This window comes from Lepidochelys kempii, chromosome 23 (genome assembly GCF_965140285.1).
Source record: "Lepidochelys kempii isolate rLepKem1 chromosome 23, rLepKem1.hap1, whole genome shotgun sequence".
Lineage (NCBI taxonomy): Eukaryota > Metazoa > Chordata > Testudines > Cheloniidae > Lepidochelys > Lepidochelys kempii.
The window spans coordinates 1623871-1642364 of record NC_136402.1 but is presented as its reverse complement, the minus strand read 5'-3'; the positions used below and the strand labels follow the sequence as shown (position 1 = coordinate 1642364).

The 18494-nt window shown below is 57.6% G+C and overlaps 1 protein-coding gene across 1 annotated transcript; it reads right to left on the bottom strand.

The window, feature by feature from the left end:
- Window positions 1-3964: 3964 nt before the first annotated feature.
- Window positions 3965-18031, bottom strand: LOC140902366 (cytochrome P450 2C42). The gene is made up of 7 exons (XM_078850350.1): window positions 17971-18031; window positions 15326-15877; window positions 14850-15133; window positions 14101-14242; window positions 12515-12702; window positions 11248-11389; window positions 3965-4303 (listed from the first exon to the last, which is right to left on the bottom strand). The coding sequence occupies exons 1-7, from the start codon at window positions 18029-18031 to the stop codon at window positions 4125-4127; spliced, it is 1548 nt and encodes a 515-aa protein (XP_078706476.1). The 3' UTR covers window positions 3965-4124.
- Window positions 18032-18494: the final 463 nt, after the last annotated feature.

Sequence of the window (18494 nt, the reverse complement as noted above, 5' to 3'; positions counted from 1 at the left end):
TGGATGATGGGTGTGAATGGGGGTAGATAGCTGGGTGTGAATGGGGACAGATGGCTGGATGATGGGTGTGAATGGGGTAGATAGCTGGATGTGAATGGGGACAGATGGCTGGATGATGGGTGTGAATGGGGTAGATAGCTGGATGTGAATGGGGACAGATGGCTGGATGATGGGTGTGAATGGGGTAGATAGCTGGATGTGAATGGGGACAGATGGCTGGATGATGGGTGTGAATGGGGTAGATAGCTGGATGTGAATGGGGACAGATGGCTGGATGATGGGTGTGAATGGGGTAGATAGCTGGATGTGAATGGGGACAGATAGCTGGATGATGGGTGTGAATGGGGGTAGATAGCTGGATGTGAATGGGGACAGATGGCTGGGTGATGGGTGTGAATGGGGTAGATAGCTGGATGTGAATGGGGACAGATGGCTGGATGATGGGTGTGAATGGGGGTAGATAGCTGGATGTGAATGGGGACACATGGCTGGATGATGGGTGTGAATGGGGTAGATAGCTGGCTGTGAATGGGGACAGATGGCTGGGTGATGGGTGTGAATGGGGTAGATAGCTGGGTGTAAATGGGGACAGATGGCTGGATGATGGGTGTGAATGGGGGTAGATAGCTGGATGTGAATGGGGACAGATGGCTGGGTGATGGGTGTGAATGGGGTCGACAGCTGGGTGTGAATGGGGACAGATGGCTGGGTGTGAATGGGGTCGATAGATGGCTGTGTATGGGGATGGAAGGATACAATGGATGGATGGATTCTGAGCTGCAATCAGATATGTTTACAGCTCAGGTTTGGGGCTCCTCTCTGAGGTACACTGCAGGTCTGGGTTTGGATTCGATGCCATCAAACCCAGCCTCGTTGCTCTGGCCAGCCAACCCCTGGGCAGAGGAGATGCTCCCGCTGCTCAGGGTCTCTCCCTCACCCTGTTCCTGCCCCGGCGCTTGCGTCTCCGCGGCTGAGTGCGGCGTACGGGCCGGCGTTCCTGGTGGCAGGTGGTGCCATGCAGCTGCGGCGACTAGTCCGGCAGGGCCGAGTGCGTCGGCAGCAGGGGCTTCCCGCCAGCTGGCCAGGGCAACAGAGGGATCAGTACAACTCCAGCCACTGCAGATCCCGGGGCCAAAGCCTCCGTGAGTGTAAATCAGCCTCGCTCCATTGGTTCAGTGGGACACCCGCCAAGGGTCTGCCCCATCCATGGCTTCAGTGGAGCTATGCGCACCAGCTTGGGGGTCTGGCCCCGCTCACGCCCATGGAGCTACGGCTGATTGACACCGGCGCAGGGTCTGGCCCCAGCGCGTCCAGCGGTGCGCTGGCTGATCAGACGACTGGAGCTAGACCCACAGGGGCCTCTGGACCTGCCGTGGGCAAAGAGAACCGAGTGCGAGTGACGTTCTATGGGCTTTGCTCAGATTTATTCTCAATTAGTGTTCCTTGGTACCATTCTATATTCATTGCCTGCTGTTAACAAAGCTTTACACTCATTTAGTCCTAATCCTAACCTGCTACTATTCATTGCTGACGCGTGACGTTACTGGCCTTCATTGTCAATACATTGCTAACTGTTAATAACTGGGTCGATTAAGTGCTAATGACTAATTCATACTTGCTAATTGCTAATCATTAATTACTGATTTTTAACAATCCATAATTATTCATTCCCCATGTGCTGAATTAGTAGTGTGTGCATTTATTAATTGTGAACACAAGCTAATTGCTAATTGTGTATTGATTTTCAACCGTCCGTACTGACTCATTTCCCACATGCCTACAATGTGCTTTATTTGTAATTAGCAGTCATTGTTAATCAATACTTGCCAATTGCAGCTCGCTATTTGCTACTCATTGTAGCTCATTTCCAGCGGGCGTTACGCTCACTCACAGCTGCCGTCCCGGAGCGGGCCCAGCTGCGCCTTGCTCGCTAAGTACAGCGTGGAGCAGAAGTTTGTTTGGTCCTAGGCAGTCACTCCCAAGCAGTAGTACGTCTACTCCGAATTACTCCCCGTCTCCGCTCTGCTGCCTTTCCAGCAGGTTCTGCGCCTCGACTCCAAGGAGTTTAAAACCCCAGGTAAATTCAACCCCATGTGTTTCCTGGATGAAAACCACACCTCTGTTTAGTAACAATCACCAAACCAGAAGGCACCACTGCTGATACACTGCTCACCACTCCCAACGAGGCAGACGAACTTTTCCCGGTGGCCAGTCACAATCAGCTCGTCTGGGGACTCCAGCTTCTGCATGGTGTCATTGGCAGGGCGTTGAGGTCTGGCAGCTCGGATCCTGGGCTGGGTCCTGGAGTTGGTTCCAAAGAACTTCTTTTGGACCCCTGGTTTCTATTGTTAAACTTGAGTCCTGCTTCGCTAGACCATAACCAAGCGTTTTACTAAAATGTTCCAAAATAATTCTGTGACCAATCCTAACAGATGGCGAAACAATTCTTCAGCCAATCCCACCCCACCCACCTAGTGGCTCTAAACCTTCCAAAAGGAGACAGGAACAATCTCCCCCAATGAGTTCTACAACAGCTAGAAACAGTCACAGAACCAGCCAGAAACCATACAGAGAAACAAGAGGGAAGTGGGGACCGTAAAGGCAAAACAATATAGATTTCACAATCACAGCGGTTCCTTGCCAGACTGGTGCGCCCAACCAAAGTTTTCTGTAAACATCTGAAGATCGGTGTCTTTATCTGGGAGCGGTGGACACCACGAGGACAGGGTCCTTCTCCATGGCCCCAGATGATGATGCTTTGATGCAATTTAGATGGGATGTGAGGAGGTGACTTTCTGCTGCTTAGCTCATGGCTGCTGCTGTCCTCATGCGGCTGCTGCTGCTTACTGTGGAAAAAGACTTCAGACCTTACATTATGGCCATGTTACAGAGGGGGAAACTGAGGAAGCAGGCAGTGACGTGCCCAAGGTGACACAGCAGGTCACTGGCCAAGCTGAGGATAGAACCCAGGAGTCCTGATTCCTAGCCCCCTGCTCTAAATATTAGACCCAGAACCCAGGAATCCCACCTCCCGCTCTAACTACCAGACAATTCTCCCTTTCATAGCTAGAACCCCGGAGTCCTGACTCCCAGCTTCCCGCCCCCTCCCTCCTTGCTCTAACACACTAGATTCTGCTGCCCTCCAAGAGCCAGGAATAGAACCCAGGAGTCCTGGCTCCCAGCCCTCCTGCTCTAACCCACTAGACCCCACTCCCCTCCCCAAGCCAGGGAAGGAACCCAGGAGTCCTGTAACCCATGCCAGGCTGGGTCCACTGGAGCACAGCGTACACAAGACTACGACTGAAATCTGTTTTACACAGAGTGGCTGGGGGAGGCCAGAAAACCCTTTCAGAGGTGAATCTGAGATGGAACAATCCCAACAGGCCAAGGGGCAGCTGTGAGGACCCCCTGCCACCGTCTAGGGTTGCCAGGCATCTGGTTTTTGACTGGAACGCCTGGTCGAAAAGGGATCCTGGCAGCTCCGGTCAGCACCGCTGAGTGGCCCATTAAAGGTCCATTTGGTGGTACAGAGGGGCTAAGGCAGGCTCCCTGCCTGCCCTGGCTCCATGCAGCTCCTGAAAGTGGCCAGCATGTCCAGCTCCTAGGCATAGGGGCAGCCAAGGGTCTCCACACGCTGCCCCAACCCCGAGCGCCAGCTCCGCAGCTCCCATTGGCCAGGAACCACAGTCAATGGGAGCTGCAGGGGCAGCACTTCCAGATGGGGGCAGTGCGCAGAGCTGCCTGGCCGCCCCTATGCCTAGGAGCCGGACATGCCGGCCACTTCCGGGAGCCGCCTGAGATAAGTGCCGCCCACACCCCGAACCCCCTCCCTCACCCCAGCCCTCTGCCCCAGTCGGGAGCCCCCTTCCACACTCCAAATCCCTCATTTCTGTCCGCACCCCAGAGCCTGCAGCCCCAGCCAGAGCCCTCATCCCCTCCTGCACCCCAATCCCCCCAACCCCGTGAAAATGAGCGAGTAAGCAGGTTGGGGAGAGTGAGCGAAGGAGGGAGGGGGATGGAGTGAACAGGGGGCGGGGCCTCTGAGAAGGGGCAGGGCCTCAGAGAAGGGGCGGGGCAGGAGTGTTTGGTTTCCTGCAATCGGAGAGTTGGCAACCCTACCCCCGTCAGCGCTGGCGGAGGCACAGCTGGTAGCACTGTGGCACCTTCCCTAGATTGCTGACGCCAGGGGCCAGGCTGAGCTGCTGGGGGTCAACGGGCGAGCTGAGGGCGAAGCGCTGCAGGACCGTGGTGAAGAGGAAGAGCTCCATGCGGACCAGGCCCTCGCCCAGACACACCCACTTCCCTGGGCAATAACACGTCGTCAGCACCGAGCAGCCGGGCCCAGCAATCACTGTGCAATCTAGGGGGCTGGGGCTGCAGCTGAGTCAGTCCTGGCTCTTACTGGGGCTTTTCCCCATAATCCCTCCCACCTGGGCTAGAGCCCACGTTGTTAGCCCACTGCCCACTTTGCGGTGTGAATGCAGGCTAAGGCCATCCAGCACCCGTATTCCTCCAGCACCTGCCCCTAAGGCCATCCAGCACCCGTATTCCTCCAGCACCTGCCCCGCCCCAGACAAGCCAGCTCTCCCACTGTTCACTGGACAGAATCCGGGCAGCTCTGCTCCCTGCAGCATTAACCCAGGAGAGCTGCCCCCCAAGTCCTAGCAACCCACACGGGTCAGCGTGGCACCAGCGAGGACACAGTCACCCCGGGGGGCTGCTCACGCCTGGGCTGGGCTAACCTGGGGGCTCAGACCCCGGGGCCATCAGCCAGGTACACTGACGACAAGCTCTGCGGTGGGGCCACAGATCAGCCTGGTCCCGGTGCTGCCAGCCGGTGAGTCCTTATTACAAAGACAATCACAGAGCTCGTTAAGGAGTTACGGCGCTGAGCGCGAGGAGCAATCACTCCTCTCTTCTGGAGGAAGGGCAGCTGTAACCCATGGCACTCCAAAGTGCATAGCAGGTGAGCGCTCACCCCTCACCCCTCGTCGACATTGACTGGAAGGGCAATTGCAGAATAGCTCCTCACGGGGATGGCTGACTCGGGTCAGTTTCCCTGGGTAGACGAGCCCAGCTGGGAATGGACCTCTGGGAGGAATCAGAGAGAGAGAGAGACTGCTTTTTGGGCAAAGAGCCCGCTGGAGGGGCAGACAGGGGAATGTCTGAGCCAGGAAACTGCCCGCTGCTGCTTGTTTCTCCAGCGTGCTGGGAAACAGGACTTTGTGGGTGTTCTCTGTCCACTGACTTCGATTTCTCCTCCTTGCAGAAACCAGCTGGGGGTTGGCTAAACTGCTCAGACCTAAAGGGCAGCCAAAGACAATCCAAGAGCTGGGCCCATCCAGCCTAGCAGCATGAAGGCTGCAGGGGGGGATCTGGCCGCTCTGTATAAATCCATCAGGGGTTAAACCCCAGGGAGGGGGAAGAGTTATTGAAGCTAGAGGCCAGAAACAAATGGGGATGACCAGGCCAGGAATCAACAGAGGCTTGAAATGAGAAGAAAGTTTCTAGCCCCCAGAGGCGGGAGCCTCGTGGTTCCCCTCCGGCCCTACATTCCCACGGGGCTCTGGGGATCTACATTAGGTGAGAAGCAGCCAGTAGAAAGAGCGAAAACTGACCACAGCTGAGCTGGAATTTTCACAAGCCCCTAAATAAACTGAGAGCAACAGCCCCACTCCTTAGCCACCCCGCCCCACTTCCGATCATTTCCCCCACCACCGTGGCCTCTGGGCTTCCCAAGCAGGAAGGGGAGGGAAAGCACTAGCCCCATTTCACAGCTGAACAAACGGAGGAGCCGGGCCGGCTTTAGCAGAGCCAGGACCAGAGCCCAGCGCTCCTTGATGACCAGACGCTGTGACAAAGCTCTGTCCCTGCCTCCGTGGGTCCCGCGTTTCCTGGTGGATTTCGCTAGCCTCAGAGGCTCACCATGACCCTCCACCTAACCCTTCTTTCTCTAGAGACAAGGGTCACAGTCTACTGAGCCTTTTTCATCATAAGCCAGCGAGGGAGGTGAGGAGAAGTTATCCTCCCTTGCACAGTCGCTGTTGTCTCCCAGTCTCAGTGATTAATCGGGGGAGGGGGAGAAGGGGGGAGCCCAGGCCCACCCTCTGCTCCGGGCTCCAGCCCAGGGACCCTAATAGTAGCTGACCTTTTAGAAACATGACACGTACAATTCCCTGGGCTACTTCCCCTGCAGCAGCCCCGACTTCCTCAAGCTCCACTTCCCCCTTACCTCAGGGCCTCCTTCCTTGTGCCTGACATGGTGTGTACTGCTCAGCCTCTCCAACAGCGCAACTTCCTCCCACAGCTCCTGACGTGCACACCCACCTGACTGACTGGGAGGCTTTTAAACTAGTTTCAGCCAGCCCCAGCTAGGTGTCCTAGCGTTCGCCCTGCCTTCTGGAAAGTTCTTAATTGGCCCCAGGTGTCTTAATTGACCTGGAGCAGCTGCCATTTCACTTATCCTGGTACCAGGGATTTGTTTAGCCTGGAGCTAATATATCTATCTCCCACGACTTTTCTATAGCCATCGGGCCTTGCCCCGTCACAACACCTAGAACTACACACCTGCGGAAAGGAGCATGAAGGCATTCTGTTTCTTGAAGCAACCGTTCTCATTTAGAAACCTCTCAGGGGCAAAAGCTTCAGGGGTTTTATGTTCTTCTGAGTCAAAATGCACAGTACTCAGCAGGGGGTGGACGTACTTCCCCTGGGAAAGCAGCGGAAAAACAGAATTAGCCGCTGGGACTCTGCCGGTGGGACTGTTTTCTGATCTCCGCTCCCCCAGGGTAAATCCAGAATCACCCAGTGAGTGCAATGCGGGACCAGGCAGGATTCTGATCTCAGCCTCCCTGGGGTCAATCCAGAGTCACCACCAACTGCAGTGGGGTCAGGGCCGGATTCGGATCATAGCCCCCCACAGGGCAATCACTGCTTTAGGTGTGCCCAGCCCCTCATGGGACTCACATGGGACTCAGCTCACTCTCCCGGGCGGCCTCACCTGGGAGATGAGGTACCCCTGGAACCGGGTGTCTCTGGTCACGGTATGCAGGAGGCTCATTGGCAGGATATCGCTGAATCACTGGATCTCATGCAGTGTGGTGGCCATGTACGGCATCCTGTCCCTCCCGATCACTGCGTCAGTTTCCTGATGGATCTTCTCTTGCGGGGGCGGGAGAGAGGGGAATTAGAAGCCTCACTGTGGGGGCAAAGCTCAGCGCTGGGCGAGCGTTTCACGCGGGGCCGTTACTGGACTATAACTCAGGCTGATCCCTAGAATCCTAGCCACTGTCTCGGGGTGGCCCGGCCCTTGGCAGAGAGCTGACTGCTGGCTATTTATGGCCCTAAGGGGTCAAATCCTTACCTCATCCTCATTCCACTGACGTCAATGGAGCCACAGCTGGGCTTTCTGTGGGGTTTTCCCCAAGGGGAATGGGGAAATCCCAACTAAGCCACTTCTCCGCCTTACCTTGGACCTGCGGGTGTTTCAGCAGGATCAGGAGGCCATAGAGCAGGGCAGTGCTGGTAGTTTCGGTCCTGGCAAAGAGTAAGTTGAAGGTGGCCATGGCCAGGGAAAACTCAGTAGCTGGATTCTGCTTCTCCTGGAGAAAGAGATAAACATCACCATCCTGCCTAGCTCTTATCCAGCTCGTCCCCTCCAGCGCCACACCAAGGCAGGTCGGTATCGTTATCCAGATGGGGAAATGGATGCACAGACGGGGAGGTGCCTTTCCCAAAGTTACCCAAGGAGTGGCAGACTGTCCCAGTCCTGGGCTCTATCCACTAGGCCATCCGGCCTCCCTAAAGGGTGCTGTTAGCAAAGGTCCGTCCTTTAGGATACATGCTCAGTGGCTGCAGTTATTGGCCCACCCTGCTGATTCAACACCCTGGCAGAGCATGTGTCCTGCCTCAAGGCTGGTTCACTAATAGGATGACAACCTACTACTGCTGCCAGCGAATGGGATTACTCCGTAAACTCACGGAGTTGAGAGGTGAGCTGAAGGTTTGAAGTCAAAACCCTGCTGCCAAAAAAATGAGAATTTTCCTCATTAAAAGAAAAGGTTTCAAGGAAAGCAGACGTTTCCCCCAGAAAGATCTGTGGTGTCAGAAACTGAATTTATTGCCAGACTAGAACATTTCAATGAGAAGTTTTCAACCAGTCCTAGTAAACTCTTAGAGTAGCTACTCAAGCAGAGCAAAATTTTTCGGATGAAATGTTCCCCCAAATATGCAGATTGGGGGTTAACCGAAACATGCAGTGAATTCACACTGAATTCGCCAAATTGTTCCAGCCAACAAAAAATTCTGAACAAACAGTTTCAAAACAAAACGGTTTGATTTTTTCCGTTAGCAACGGCTTCTCAGTCGTTTTAAAGGTGAAAAGTCTGAAGTGAATCAGTCCGCGCGACCCATCATGAAAGTCTCAAATTGTTTTCAGTTTGCCAAAAAATTCTCATTTGCGGTCAGCCTGAAATGAATGTGCATAGTTTCTATGGCGATGGCAGGCCCTTTGGGTCGGTTCTGTGTTTATACAGCACCAGGACCCCGCCTAGGGCTGCAGTGAACAGAGAGATAAAGTGACTTGCCCGCATCAAGCGGCTGAGAGGGGAACAGAACCCAGGTGTCCAGGATCCTGCCCGCTACACCGCCCTGCTGCCTTCACCCCTGCACACGGGACGCTGCCAGAGACGCTGAGCAGGGACCCGGGAGGAGAGCGCTCACCATGCCCGTTGAAATCCTTAGAGAACACCGGCATCCCCCGCGCCCGCTGAACTCCTCGGCCTGGTCCACCAGGGCCTCCTTCACCCCCTGGTAGCCCCACAACACCACCCGCCAGGAGCCCAGGTGCACCGTGAACACCGGGCCGTACTTATCCCGCATCTGCACAGATGGGGATGGGGGCAAAGGGGGTGAGTTTCTGAGCATCCGTCAGCGGAGGGGGGCTTGGCCATGGTAGCCTTGGCTCCATCTCCTTCCCTGCTGGACCGGAGCATGGAACTATGGCTAAACCTCCATATGCTAGAGATACATGGGACCACCCACCCATCTCTCCTGCTACGTGTCCTGCTGGCCATCCATCCCTCCTTCCCTTCCTCCATCCATCCATCCCTCCCACCTATCTCTCCTGCTACACACCCTGCTGGCCATCCATCCTTCTCACCATCCCTCCAACTACACGTCCTGCTGGCCATCCATCCCTCCCTCCATCCCTCCATCCATTCATCCCTCCCACCATCTCTCCTGCTACACACCCTGCTGGCCTGTTCCCATGCGTCCTGTAGTTCTGCAGACCCTCCTCTCACACCACACCCCCCTGGGTTTGCCTCAGTCTCCCCCTTCCATCCAGCTCCCAGATCTTTCCCCTACTCCCTCCAGCTTCCAAGGGGTGTTATGATCCAGCTGGCCGGGCTAGAAAGCTCTGGGTTAATATGTCACTGCACCGGGTAATAGATCAATCTAAAGTCCGGTTGATTCAGTGTCTAACCACTGACCCAGGTACCAACCTCCTGGCTCCTGGGCTGATGGAGAGGTAGGTTAAAAGGCTGATCACCGTAGCTGCCTGGAGAAGGAGCCCTTGGGTAAGCCAGTGACAAGATTGTCTTAACGCTTTAGCTTCGGGTGGTTTTTCCTCTGTGATGTTAGCAAAAGCCAAGAACCAATTAGCCCACATGAGGCCTGGTTGTGAGGGACTCAGTCAAAACCCGAAACGAAGTCACTTTCCCAGGCTAGTGGGCAAGGAGACGTGTCATTTCCTATTGCGCTCGTGTTACTGGCTTCCGAAAACCCAGCTGGTCGTTGAACTGACCAATTCGCCCGTTTACGTTCGCCAAACCCCCAACCCCCCAACCTCCAAAGCTATCTTTGCCTTCTTAGATCTAGGCTTAGCAGAATTTTTCTTAGACTTCTGATGGATTATATTGGTGTTTCTTTTTAAGCATTTTTTTAATGTAAATGTTCCCAGTTGCTCAAAATGCGGGGTTTTAAGCATTTTCCCCTAGTTGTATCAATTTAAATTTTCACAGTTGTGGGAAATAAGGGGCAGGGAGGTCAGAGAGTGGGGGGAAGCAGACAACAATTACTTAATGACAATAGATGATGAGATTCAAAGCTCTAAGGTTTTATAACTAGAGCCTGGTGGATACCTGGGCCCAGCTCATGCTCCGAGACATTCTCACGCAGCCTCTTGCTGACTTTGCCTAGCTGGGAATTTGGATGTACAGGTTTTTTCATCGGTTTGCATGGGCGGCGAAATGGACGTTTAACGACACGTGCCAATAAAAATCTCACCATGCTGCCTCTTCGTCTCGCTTATGCTGCTAGTCGGGGTTGTTGAGATTGGTTCCTAGAACTCTGCAAACATCAAATTCAACTTCCTCGTCCTTTTCCTCCCAGAGAACCCCAAGGAAGGAACGTGACACAAATCAGCAGTCTGCTTAATGAGGGCTTGTTTTCTACCCTGTGTTTCTTCCAGGGGCTCATCGGCAGGGCTCAGAGCTCCTCTGGGTGGCCCAGGCTCAGAGCTCAACCCCGGCCAGCTGGCGGGGACTTGAGACTCCTCTGGACTGCGACGGGCTGGCTGGGGTTCGGGGCTGCACTGGCAGGCTGGCCAGCGAGAGTGGGGAGGCAGAAGGGGCGGTGTGGGGTGGGACCTTAGGCAGAAGGGGTGGGACCTTGGCTGGAAGGGGGGGCAGGGGTCTAGCCTCTCTGAAGTAGGGGTGACTGCACCACACATGGTCCTCGGCTTTATGGGGGGCTTTTGACGCGGGGCGCACTCTAGCGCGGGAGCCGCCTGAGTTCGTAGGGGTGGGGGATGTTCCCTAGCCCGCTCTCCACAGGGCTGGTGCCGAGGGTGCCCGGGTCGCCGAGCGGCTCCAAGGTATAGCCCTGCAGGATGGCGGGGAGGAAGAGGAAGACTTCCAAGCGTGCCAGGCTCTCGCCCACGCACACCCGCTTGCCTGGGAGAGGAGACAGGATGGCAAGCGGGGTTAGAGGGAAACCCGAGGAGTAAGTACTGACGGACGCGGCATAGCTGGGCCAGAGCGCCAGGTTCCAGCCCCAGCTCTGAGCGAGACCAGGACACAGTCAGAGCAGGGAAACAGGATGTCTGGGCTCCGGCCCCCCTGCTCTAACCACTGAACCCCACTCTCCTCCCAGAGCCAGGAGAGAACCCAGGAGTCCTGGCTCCCAGCCCCCCTGCTCTAATCACTAGGCCTCACCCACTCTTGAATGTGAATACACACCTCTTACCTGCAGAGAACGGCATGAAAGCATTGCTCTTCTGGAAGTGCCCGCTCCCATCCAGGAAATGCCTTGGGTCAAAGACATCCAGGTTTTTGAACTGACTTGTATCCCAGAGGACTGAGCTCAGCAAGGGGATGACGGCGGTGCCCTGGTAACAGAGAAAACCACCTGAGAGATGACGGGACACAGACAGGGCCAACACATCCTACCCCTTGACGTGGGCGGGGGGGGGGCACCAGCCGAGCCCAGGGTCATCTTCCCATCATTTCCATCCCACGGCCCATCCCCTTTTGCTAAGTGGTTGGCCTTCACCCTGCACACATCTGGTGAAGCAGAGCAACCGCCCACCTGTGCAGAGGATGGACACCAGCTGGGGACAGTCAGAGCATCGTGTGGGTCGCCAGCCATGGGAATTGTAGTTTGGTTGTTTCGTGTCCCCATTCTCCCCTATGGGCCAGGCTTTCCAGATGGACTACATCTCCCATGATGCACCATGGCTAGGGACACCCAGGATGCACCAGCTCGCCTCGTCCAAGCGGGGACACGGTGGTGCAACATGGGAGATGTAGTCTGACCAGCAAGCCCGGCTTATAAAGGAGAAAGGGAGCATAAGGAACCCAAACTACATCTCCCATGGTGCACCATGGCCAAGGACTCCCATGAGGCAGTGCCTTCCCTTGTCCAAGAGGGGATGCTGTGGTACACCATGGGAGGTGTAGTCTGATCAGGAAGCCTGGCCTGTAGAGGAGAATGGGACATGCGGCACTCAAACTACATCTCCCATGAAGCTTTGCAGCAGCCTTTTGGGATTGAAATGTCTCAGTTCTCAGCCCAAAATTTTCAGGTTTCAAATTTTTGCCCCAAAATTGAAATGTTCCCCAGTTTTCATCAAAATTTTCCACACACACAAAAAACCCAGTCCCCCCACCCCCATTTCAATTAGCTCTGCTTTACCTCTGGCCAGAACCTTCCCTACCTCATGCCTGACGTGCCCGCCTCCCATGTCAAAGGTTCGGGGGGAGGGGGCAGCTGGCTGGACTCAGCACATGGCTTGAAGGGACCGAGGCTGCCAATCCAGTGCATCGCATGGTGGGTAACCGAGAAAGCCTGGGTGAAATGGTCTGGCAGAGTCATCCAAAGCCCACGGAGGGTCTTTCCATGGACTTCAATGGACCAGGAGCTGGAGGAGGCAGAGTTGGTCCTGAGACAGCAAGAGATCTCAGAGTTCCCCAGCACCTTGGCCCTGCCCTCGCCCTGGCACCAGGAGCCCGACCTTGGGGATCACGTATGCTCTGAACTGGACGTCCTGGGTCGTGATGTGCGGGAGGCTCATGGGGATGACGTCGGCGAATCTGTGCACCTCGTGGATCACGGCGTCGGTGTAGGGCATGTGGCTCCGGTCCTCGGTTGCCGGCAGGCGGGACCGCCCAATCACCTGGTCAATCTCCTTGTGAACTTTCTCTGCACCGAGAGGAACAAGACTGAGCCCAAAGGCTGGGGTGGCGGGAACGATGGCCTGAATCCTCCACTCGCACTAGCTCCCATACATACAAAACCCCAGTGACATAGAAGATAACAGCCTACTATTGCTACCAGCAATGGAGTGACTCCAGATTCAAACTGGTGTGAGGGAGAGGGAACCCAACCTATCTCCACTGTATTTCTGCAGGCAACATTGCAGGTTTGGATGGGTACCGTTGGGCCAAGTTCCCAGGGGGTGTAATCTGGCATTGCTCCACTGGCCTCCATGGGGCCAGAAATCTGTGGGGCCACTAGACAGTCTGGCCCTTTCACCCTATTGAAACAGGCCTGGGACCCTGTTTAAGCTTCGTTAGGACTGCCTCCTGCTCAGGAGTCCACCACGCCCCATCCCAGTACGTACACGTGCCCTCCACCCCCGTCCCGATTTCTCACACTTGCTGTCTGGTCACCCTAGCTCACCCTGACCCCCAGGTTTGCCCTCTTTGTGCTGCTCCTGCTCTCTGAATGGGAGAGTCTCGTTTCTCTTCTTCAGGGCAGGAGACCCCGTCCTCTCCATTGTGTCCCGGCTGGCTCTCCGCTCAGCGACGGCGGTCCCGTTCCTCTCACTTTTCCACCCGCTGATTCTCGGGGACCTGGTGCTTCTGCGACCGCCGTCACAACACCCCTTGGTGTTGCTTCGGGTGTCCCGCCGAGCCACGGCCCCAGTAGCCTGGCTGCCTCCTCTCCAGCTCCCTCCAGCTGGGGCCGCCGCATCGTCATGCGTCTCTTGCTCTTCACCTTGCCCCGGGCTCTGGAGTGGCACCGAGCGCTCTGCTCCCAGGGGCACATCTCTGCCCTCCCCCAGGGCAGCTCCCGCTCTCCGGACAGCTTGCACCAGGGTCTTCCCCGGCGGCACCGGGCTGCTCTGGCTCCCGCCTGCTCCTCCTGGCGCGGGGCTGTGTGTTGCCAACCCAGCAGCTTCTGTCTCCAGTCCCGTCTCGGGATTCGCAACCTGTCGCTGACCCGATGGGAGCCTTTCTCCTGTCGTCCTTTGGCTATCACAGCACCCTGAACTCTTAAAGGGCCCCAGCACACAACAGGGGTGAGCTAACCCTGGATACCGCTACCCTGAAAGGGGCAGCTCACCCCATCGCAGCCTGCTATTCGGCTGGCATCACTCACTGCAGCACCGAATCACGCCAGCCGGGGCCCGTGCCCCGTATTCTTATCAGACCTGAGCCCTGTCAGAAACACCCATGGGTTTCCCCTTCGCAGCACAGGGGAGAAGTGTGATCTCTGTGTCACAGATGGGGAAACCGAGGCACCGAGCAAGGCCAAGACTTGAACCCAGGGCCCCCAAGTCCCAGGCCAGCACCTTAGCACCTCCCCCCGCCCTACCTTTTATCTCAGGATACTTCATGAGAAGCAGGATCCCGCATCTCAGGGTGGTGCTGACCGTCTCCGTCCCGGCAAAGAACAACTCCAGCGTCGTCATGACCAAGTTCTTGGTGGTGAACTCGGTGTCGGGGTTCTGCTTTTCCTGGGGGGGTGGGCGAGAAGCACAGAGCTAAACAGAGACTGGGATGGTTCTTGGGGTACCCAGGACTGTGACCCCCCCCAGCCTTGAGTGACGGGGATCTTGCTGGTGCCAGCTAGGCATGAGTGCCCAAACAGCACCAGCCTGGGGTCCATCCAAGGCCTCTCCTCTGGGCTGGGCCCCAAGAGGTGGCCCCCAAGCCCCAAGTCCCCTGTGCTAGCCAGCCCCTGATGCCGACTTCTCATGGAAATCGCAGCCGCTCTGCCCCCAAAGCAGCAACCATTCACCGCTTTTCCCTTAAAGCACCCGGAAAACAGGCCACTGGGGAGCACTTACAATAAAACACGAGACGGTGGATTTAAGGAAGAACAGAGGCTCCATCAGAAGCAGGAGGGACCGACAGGAACCAGGGGTGACGATACAAAACAGCATCATCCAAGGCAAAGATCAGGGCCCCGTCATGCCAGGCGCTGCCCAGACCCCGGCCGAGATTAGGGCCCCGGCGTGCTGGGATTTCCCCGGGGTCATCCAGGGGGCCTGTGAGAGGGGGGCACTGAACTCAGATCTCCCGCCCCCTCGCCCAGGGCCATCCCTGGGGCTGCTCCAAAACCTGGTCCGTCTGGAGCAGGAAGCAGTCAATGTAGCTGTCGGGAGAGCTGGGGCCCAGCGAGTCCTGGGGCCGCTTCGCTCTCTCCGAGACAAGGCGCTCGAGGGCATCCGCGCCCATTGGGCGTGGGGCCGCCCGGCAGAGCGGCCAGGAGGGGCGGGAGCGCGTTGTAGGGCTGCAAGAGACGGGCACGGGGGGAGCTGGTGAGGGCACATGCCCAGCACCCAGGGGGTGGCCAGCAAAATAGCCAGGAGCAGCTGGGATCTCAGTGGGTCCGGACACCGAAACGGGGGGTCACGTGTCCAAATCCAGAGCAAAGAGAATCTGTCTGTGTGTCTATTCATCCATCCCGCCTCCCCCCACCCCTCTATCCATCCACCCATCCCGCCTTCCCCCCACACACCCCTCCGTCCATCCGCCCCTCCCGCCTTCCCCATGAATACCCCTCTGTCCATCCATCCACCCCCCTACACACCCCTCTATCTGTCCATCCGTCCATCCCTGCCCTCTCTGTCCATCCATCACGGGGGTGACTTTCACTCGGTCCCACCCTGGCACCAGCCCCACCTGGCCCCAGCGGGAGCTCAGCAGGCGAAAGTTCTGGTTGATGCAGCTCGGCAGGGTGAGGAACTCCTGGTCCTTGTAGCCAAAGCGGCTGCCGAAGACGAGGCAGCAGATGATGCTAGAGCCGGCGGAGCCCAGGAGGAAGGTGGGGTCGAAGGGCGAGCCTGGGGGAAAGGGGAGAGAGCTCCACAGGGCCCAGGGAAAGCGGATTCGTGCTGCAAATGGTGCTGGGACTTTCAGCACCACGGAGAGGGCAGGGGAGCCCCAGGAGCCAGGGCAATGGACCAGCCTGGGAGGCTCAGGGCCCACCCAGCCCAGAAATTCCTCCCCCCGCAGCCTTGGCCAGCTGCTATGGAGCCGCGAGACCCCGACCCAGGCGTGCAGGCCGCAAGTGGCGCCGTAATGTGTCTCTTTGCGGCCCGTGACGCTCCCATGCAGTGTGAGTGAATTAGTAACTGATCTCCGTTACTGACCAACCAGGAGACTTTTATTGTGTTAGTCCCCAATCATGTGATGAACCTGCATGAAGTTCTTAACTCATTTTCTGTAAGAATAATCTACAGAGCTATAAACGGAGGCTTTCGCCTGTCAGGCTGTTGAAATCTGATTCGATAGTGTACTTAATTCACACGGCTGTGATTCTCTTTCGCTAGTTTGACTCCCGAGCCGCGGAGGTCAGAGCATCTCCGGGCTAGAGGAAGCTGGAAGAGTGGAAGGTGCCCTGGTGGGCAATTCAGGAATAACTTGCTGAGGTTTCTTCTTCCACTCCATGGTTACTATCCAGTTGGCTTATGGCCCAAAGATTAATCATTATTATTAGGCGTATTACAGTAGCACCTAGCGGCCCCATCACAGACTGGGGATCCGTCGCGCCGGGCGCTGCCCAGACCCCAACCAAGATCAGGGCCCCATTGGGCCGGGTGCTGCCCAGACCCCAACCGAGATCAGGGCCCCATTGGGCCAGGTGCTGCCCAGACCCCAACCGAGATCAGGGCCCCGTCGCACTGGGCACTGCCCAGACCCCAAACAAGATCAGGGCCCCATCGCGCCGGGCGCTGGCCAGACCCCAACCGAGATCAGGGCCCCGTCGCGCCGGGCGCTGCCCAGACCCCAACTGAGATCAGGGCCCCATCGCGCCGGGCGCTGGCCAGACCCCAACCGAGATCAGGGCCCCGTCGCGCCGGGCGCTGCCCAGACCCCAACCGAGATCAGGGCCCCATTGGGCCGGGTGCTGCCCAGACCCCAACCGAGATCAGGGCCCCATTGGGCCGGGTGCTGCCCAGACCCCAACCGAGATCAGGGCCCCATCGCACTGGGCACTGCCCAGACCCCAAACAAGATCAGGGCCCCATCGCGCCGGGTGCTGCCCAGACCCCAACCGAGATCAAGGCCCCATTGGGCCGGGTGCTGCCCAGACCCCAACCGAGATCAGGGCCCCATCGCACTGGGCACTGCCCAGACCCCAAACAAGATCAGGGCCCCATCGCGCCGGGTGCTGCCCAGACCCCAACCGAGATTAGGGCCCCGTCGCGCCGGGCGCTGCCCAGACCCCAACCAAGATCAAGGCCCCATTGGGCCGGGTGCTGCCCAGACCCCAACCGAGATCAGGGCCCCGTCGCACTGGGCACTGCCCAGACCCCAAACAAGATCAGGGCCCCATCGCGCCGGGCGCTGCCCAGACCCCAACCGAGATTAGGGCCCCGTCGCGCCGGGCGCTGCCCAGACCCCAACCGAGATCAGGGCCCCATTGGACCGGGTGCTGCCCAGACCCCAACCGAGATCAGGGCCCCATCGTGCCAGGTGTTGCCCAGACCCCAACCGAGAACAGGGCCCCATCGTACCAGGTGCTACCCAGACCCCGGCTGAGATCAAGGCCCTGTCGCACCGGGCACTGCCCAGACCCCGGCTGAGATCAGGGCCCCATCGCGCCGGGCGCTGCCCAGACCCCAACCGAGAACAGGGCCCCATCGTACCAGGTGCTGCCTGGACCCCGGCTGAGATCAGGGCCCTGTCGTGCCAGGCGCTGCCCAGACCCCGACCGAGATCAGGCCCCGTCGGGCCGGGCGCTGCCCAGACCGCTACTGAGATCAGGGCCCCGTCGCGCCGGGCGCTGCCCAGAACATGACAGAGAACAGGGGTCCCTGGCACTTCAGGCACTGCCCAGGCACACAGTGAAAGATAGTTCCTGCCCCAAAGAGCTCCTAGTGTGAACAGACAAAGGACAGGGTTCTTATCCGCATTGCACAGAGTGAGGATACGAGGCAAGAGAGATGCAGAGACCAGGAACTTGTGGCGGAGGCAGGAACCGACCGCGGCATTCTGACTCCCAGCCCAGAGCCCATCCGTCCTCCCTTGGACTTGCTCTAAACTTGGCTGTCTCTAATCCTGGCTGATGAACCGGTGGCTGGTCTCCTTCTCCACACGAGCCTCTGAGCCTGTGGCAGTGAGTTCCACCAGTTCACGGGGAGAAATCTGAGCAGAGAGCTGAGCAGATAGTAAACAGGCTGAGGCGCTTGGAACGGGGGCTCCGGCGACGGCAGGTGAGACAGGAAGCAGCTACCCTTTGTGTTCCCAAGCTCCCCTGCCAGGCGCTGGGCCTCCTCCTGGATCCGCCCCGCCATGCTCCGCTGCCCCGTGCCGAAGTTCCACCGCGTGCTGGGGGAGAACCGGCGCAGCTGCCGCCACGTTGGTGAAGATAAGCCCTGGGGAGTGGGGGAGGGTGAAGCAGGACCCACATGCAGGGAGGTGATTTCCCCTCTGTGTTTGGCCCCGGTGCGACGGCAGCCGGGATCCTGTGTCAGGTTCTGGTGCCCACGATTCAAGAAAGACGCTGATCCGTTGGAGGGGCTCAGCGAAGAATGATCAAAGGATTCGAAAACCCAGCAAAGAGCAGGAGATCCCGGTCTATCGGTACCGACACGGGGAGCAAATATTTAACAACGAGCGAGCCGAGGAAGGGCTGACACAACCCACGGGCTGGATGTTGAAGCTGGACAAATTCAGACTGGAAATAAGGCGTAAATTTTGAAGCATGAAAGCAATTCACCAGGGGAACCCTTTGCCAAGGGGCACAGCGTGTTCTCC

Excerpts from the sequence above, each read along its gene's own strand:
- LOC140902366 (XM_078850350.1), bottom strand. The coding sequence starts at position 18,031 with ATGGCGGGGCGGATCCAGGAGGAGGCCCAGCGCCTGGCAGGGGAGCTT. Across the intron at positions 15,134-15,325 it reads ATGGACGGATGGACAGATAG|TTTCGGTGTCCGGACCCACT; the intron begins AGGGGTGTGTAG and ends CGTGACCCCCCG. Across the intron at positions 14,243-14,849 it reads TCCTGCTCCAGACGGACCAG|GAAAAGCAGAACCCCGACAC; the intron begins GTTTTGGAGCAG and ends CCACCCCCCCAG.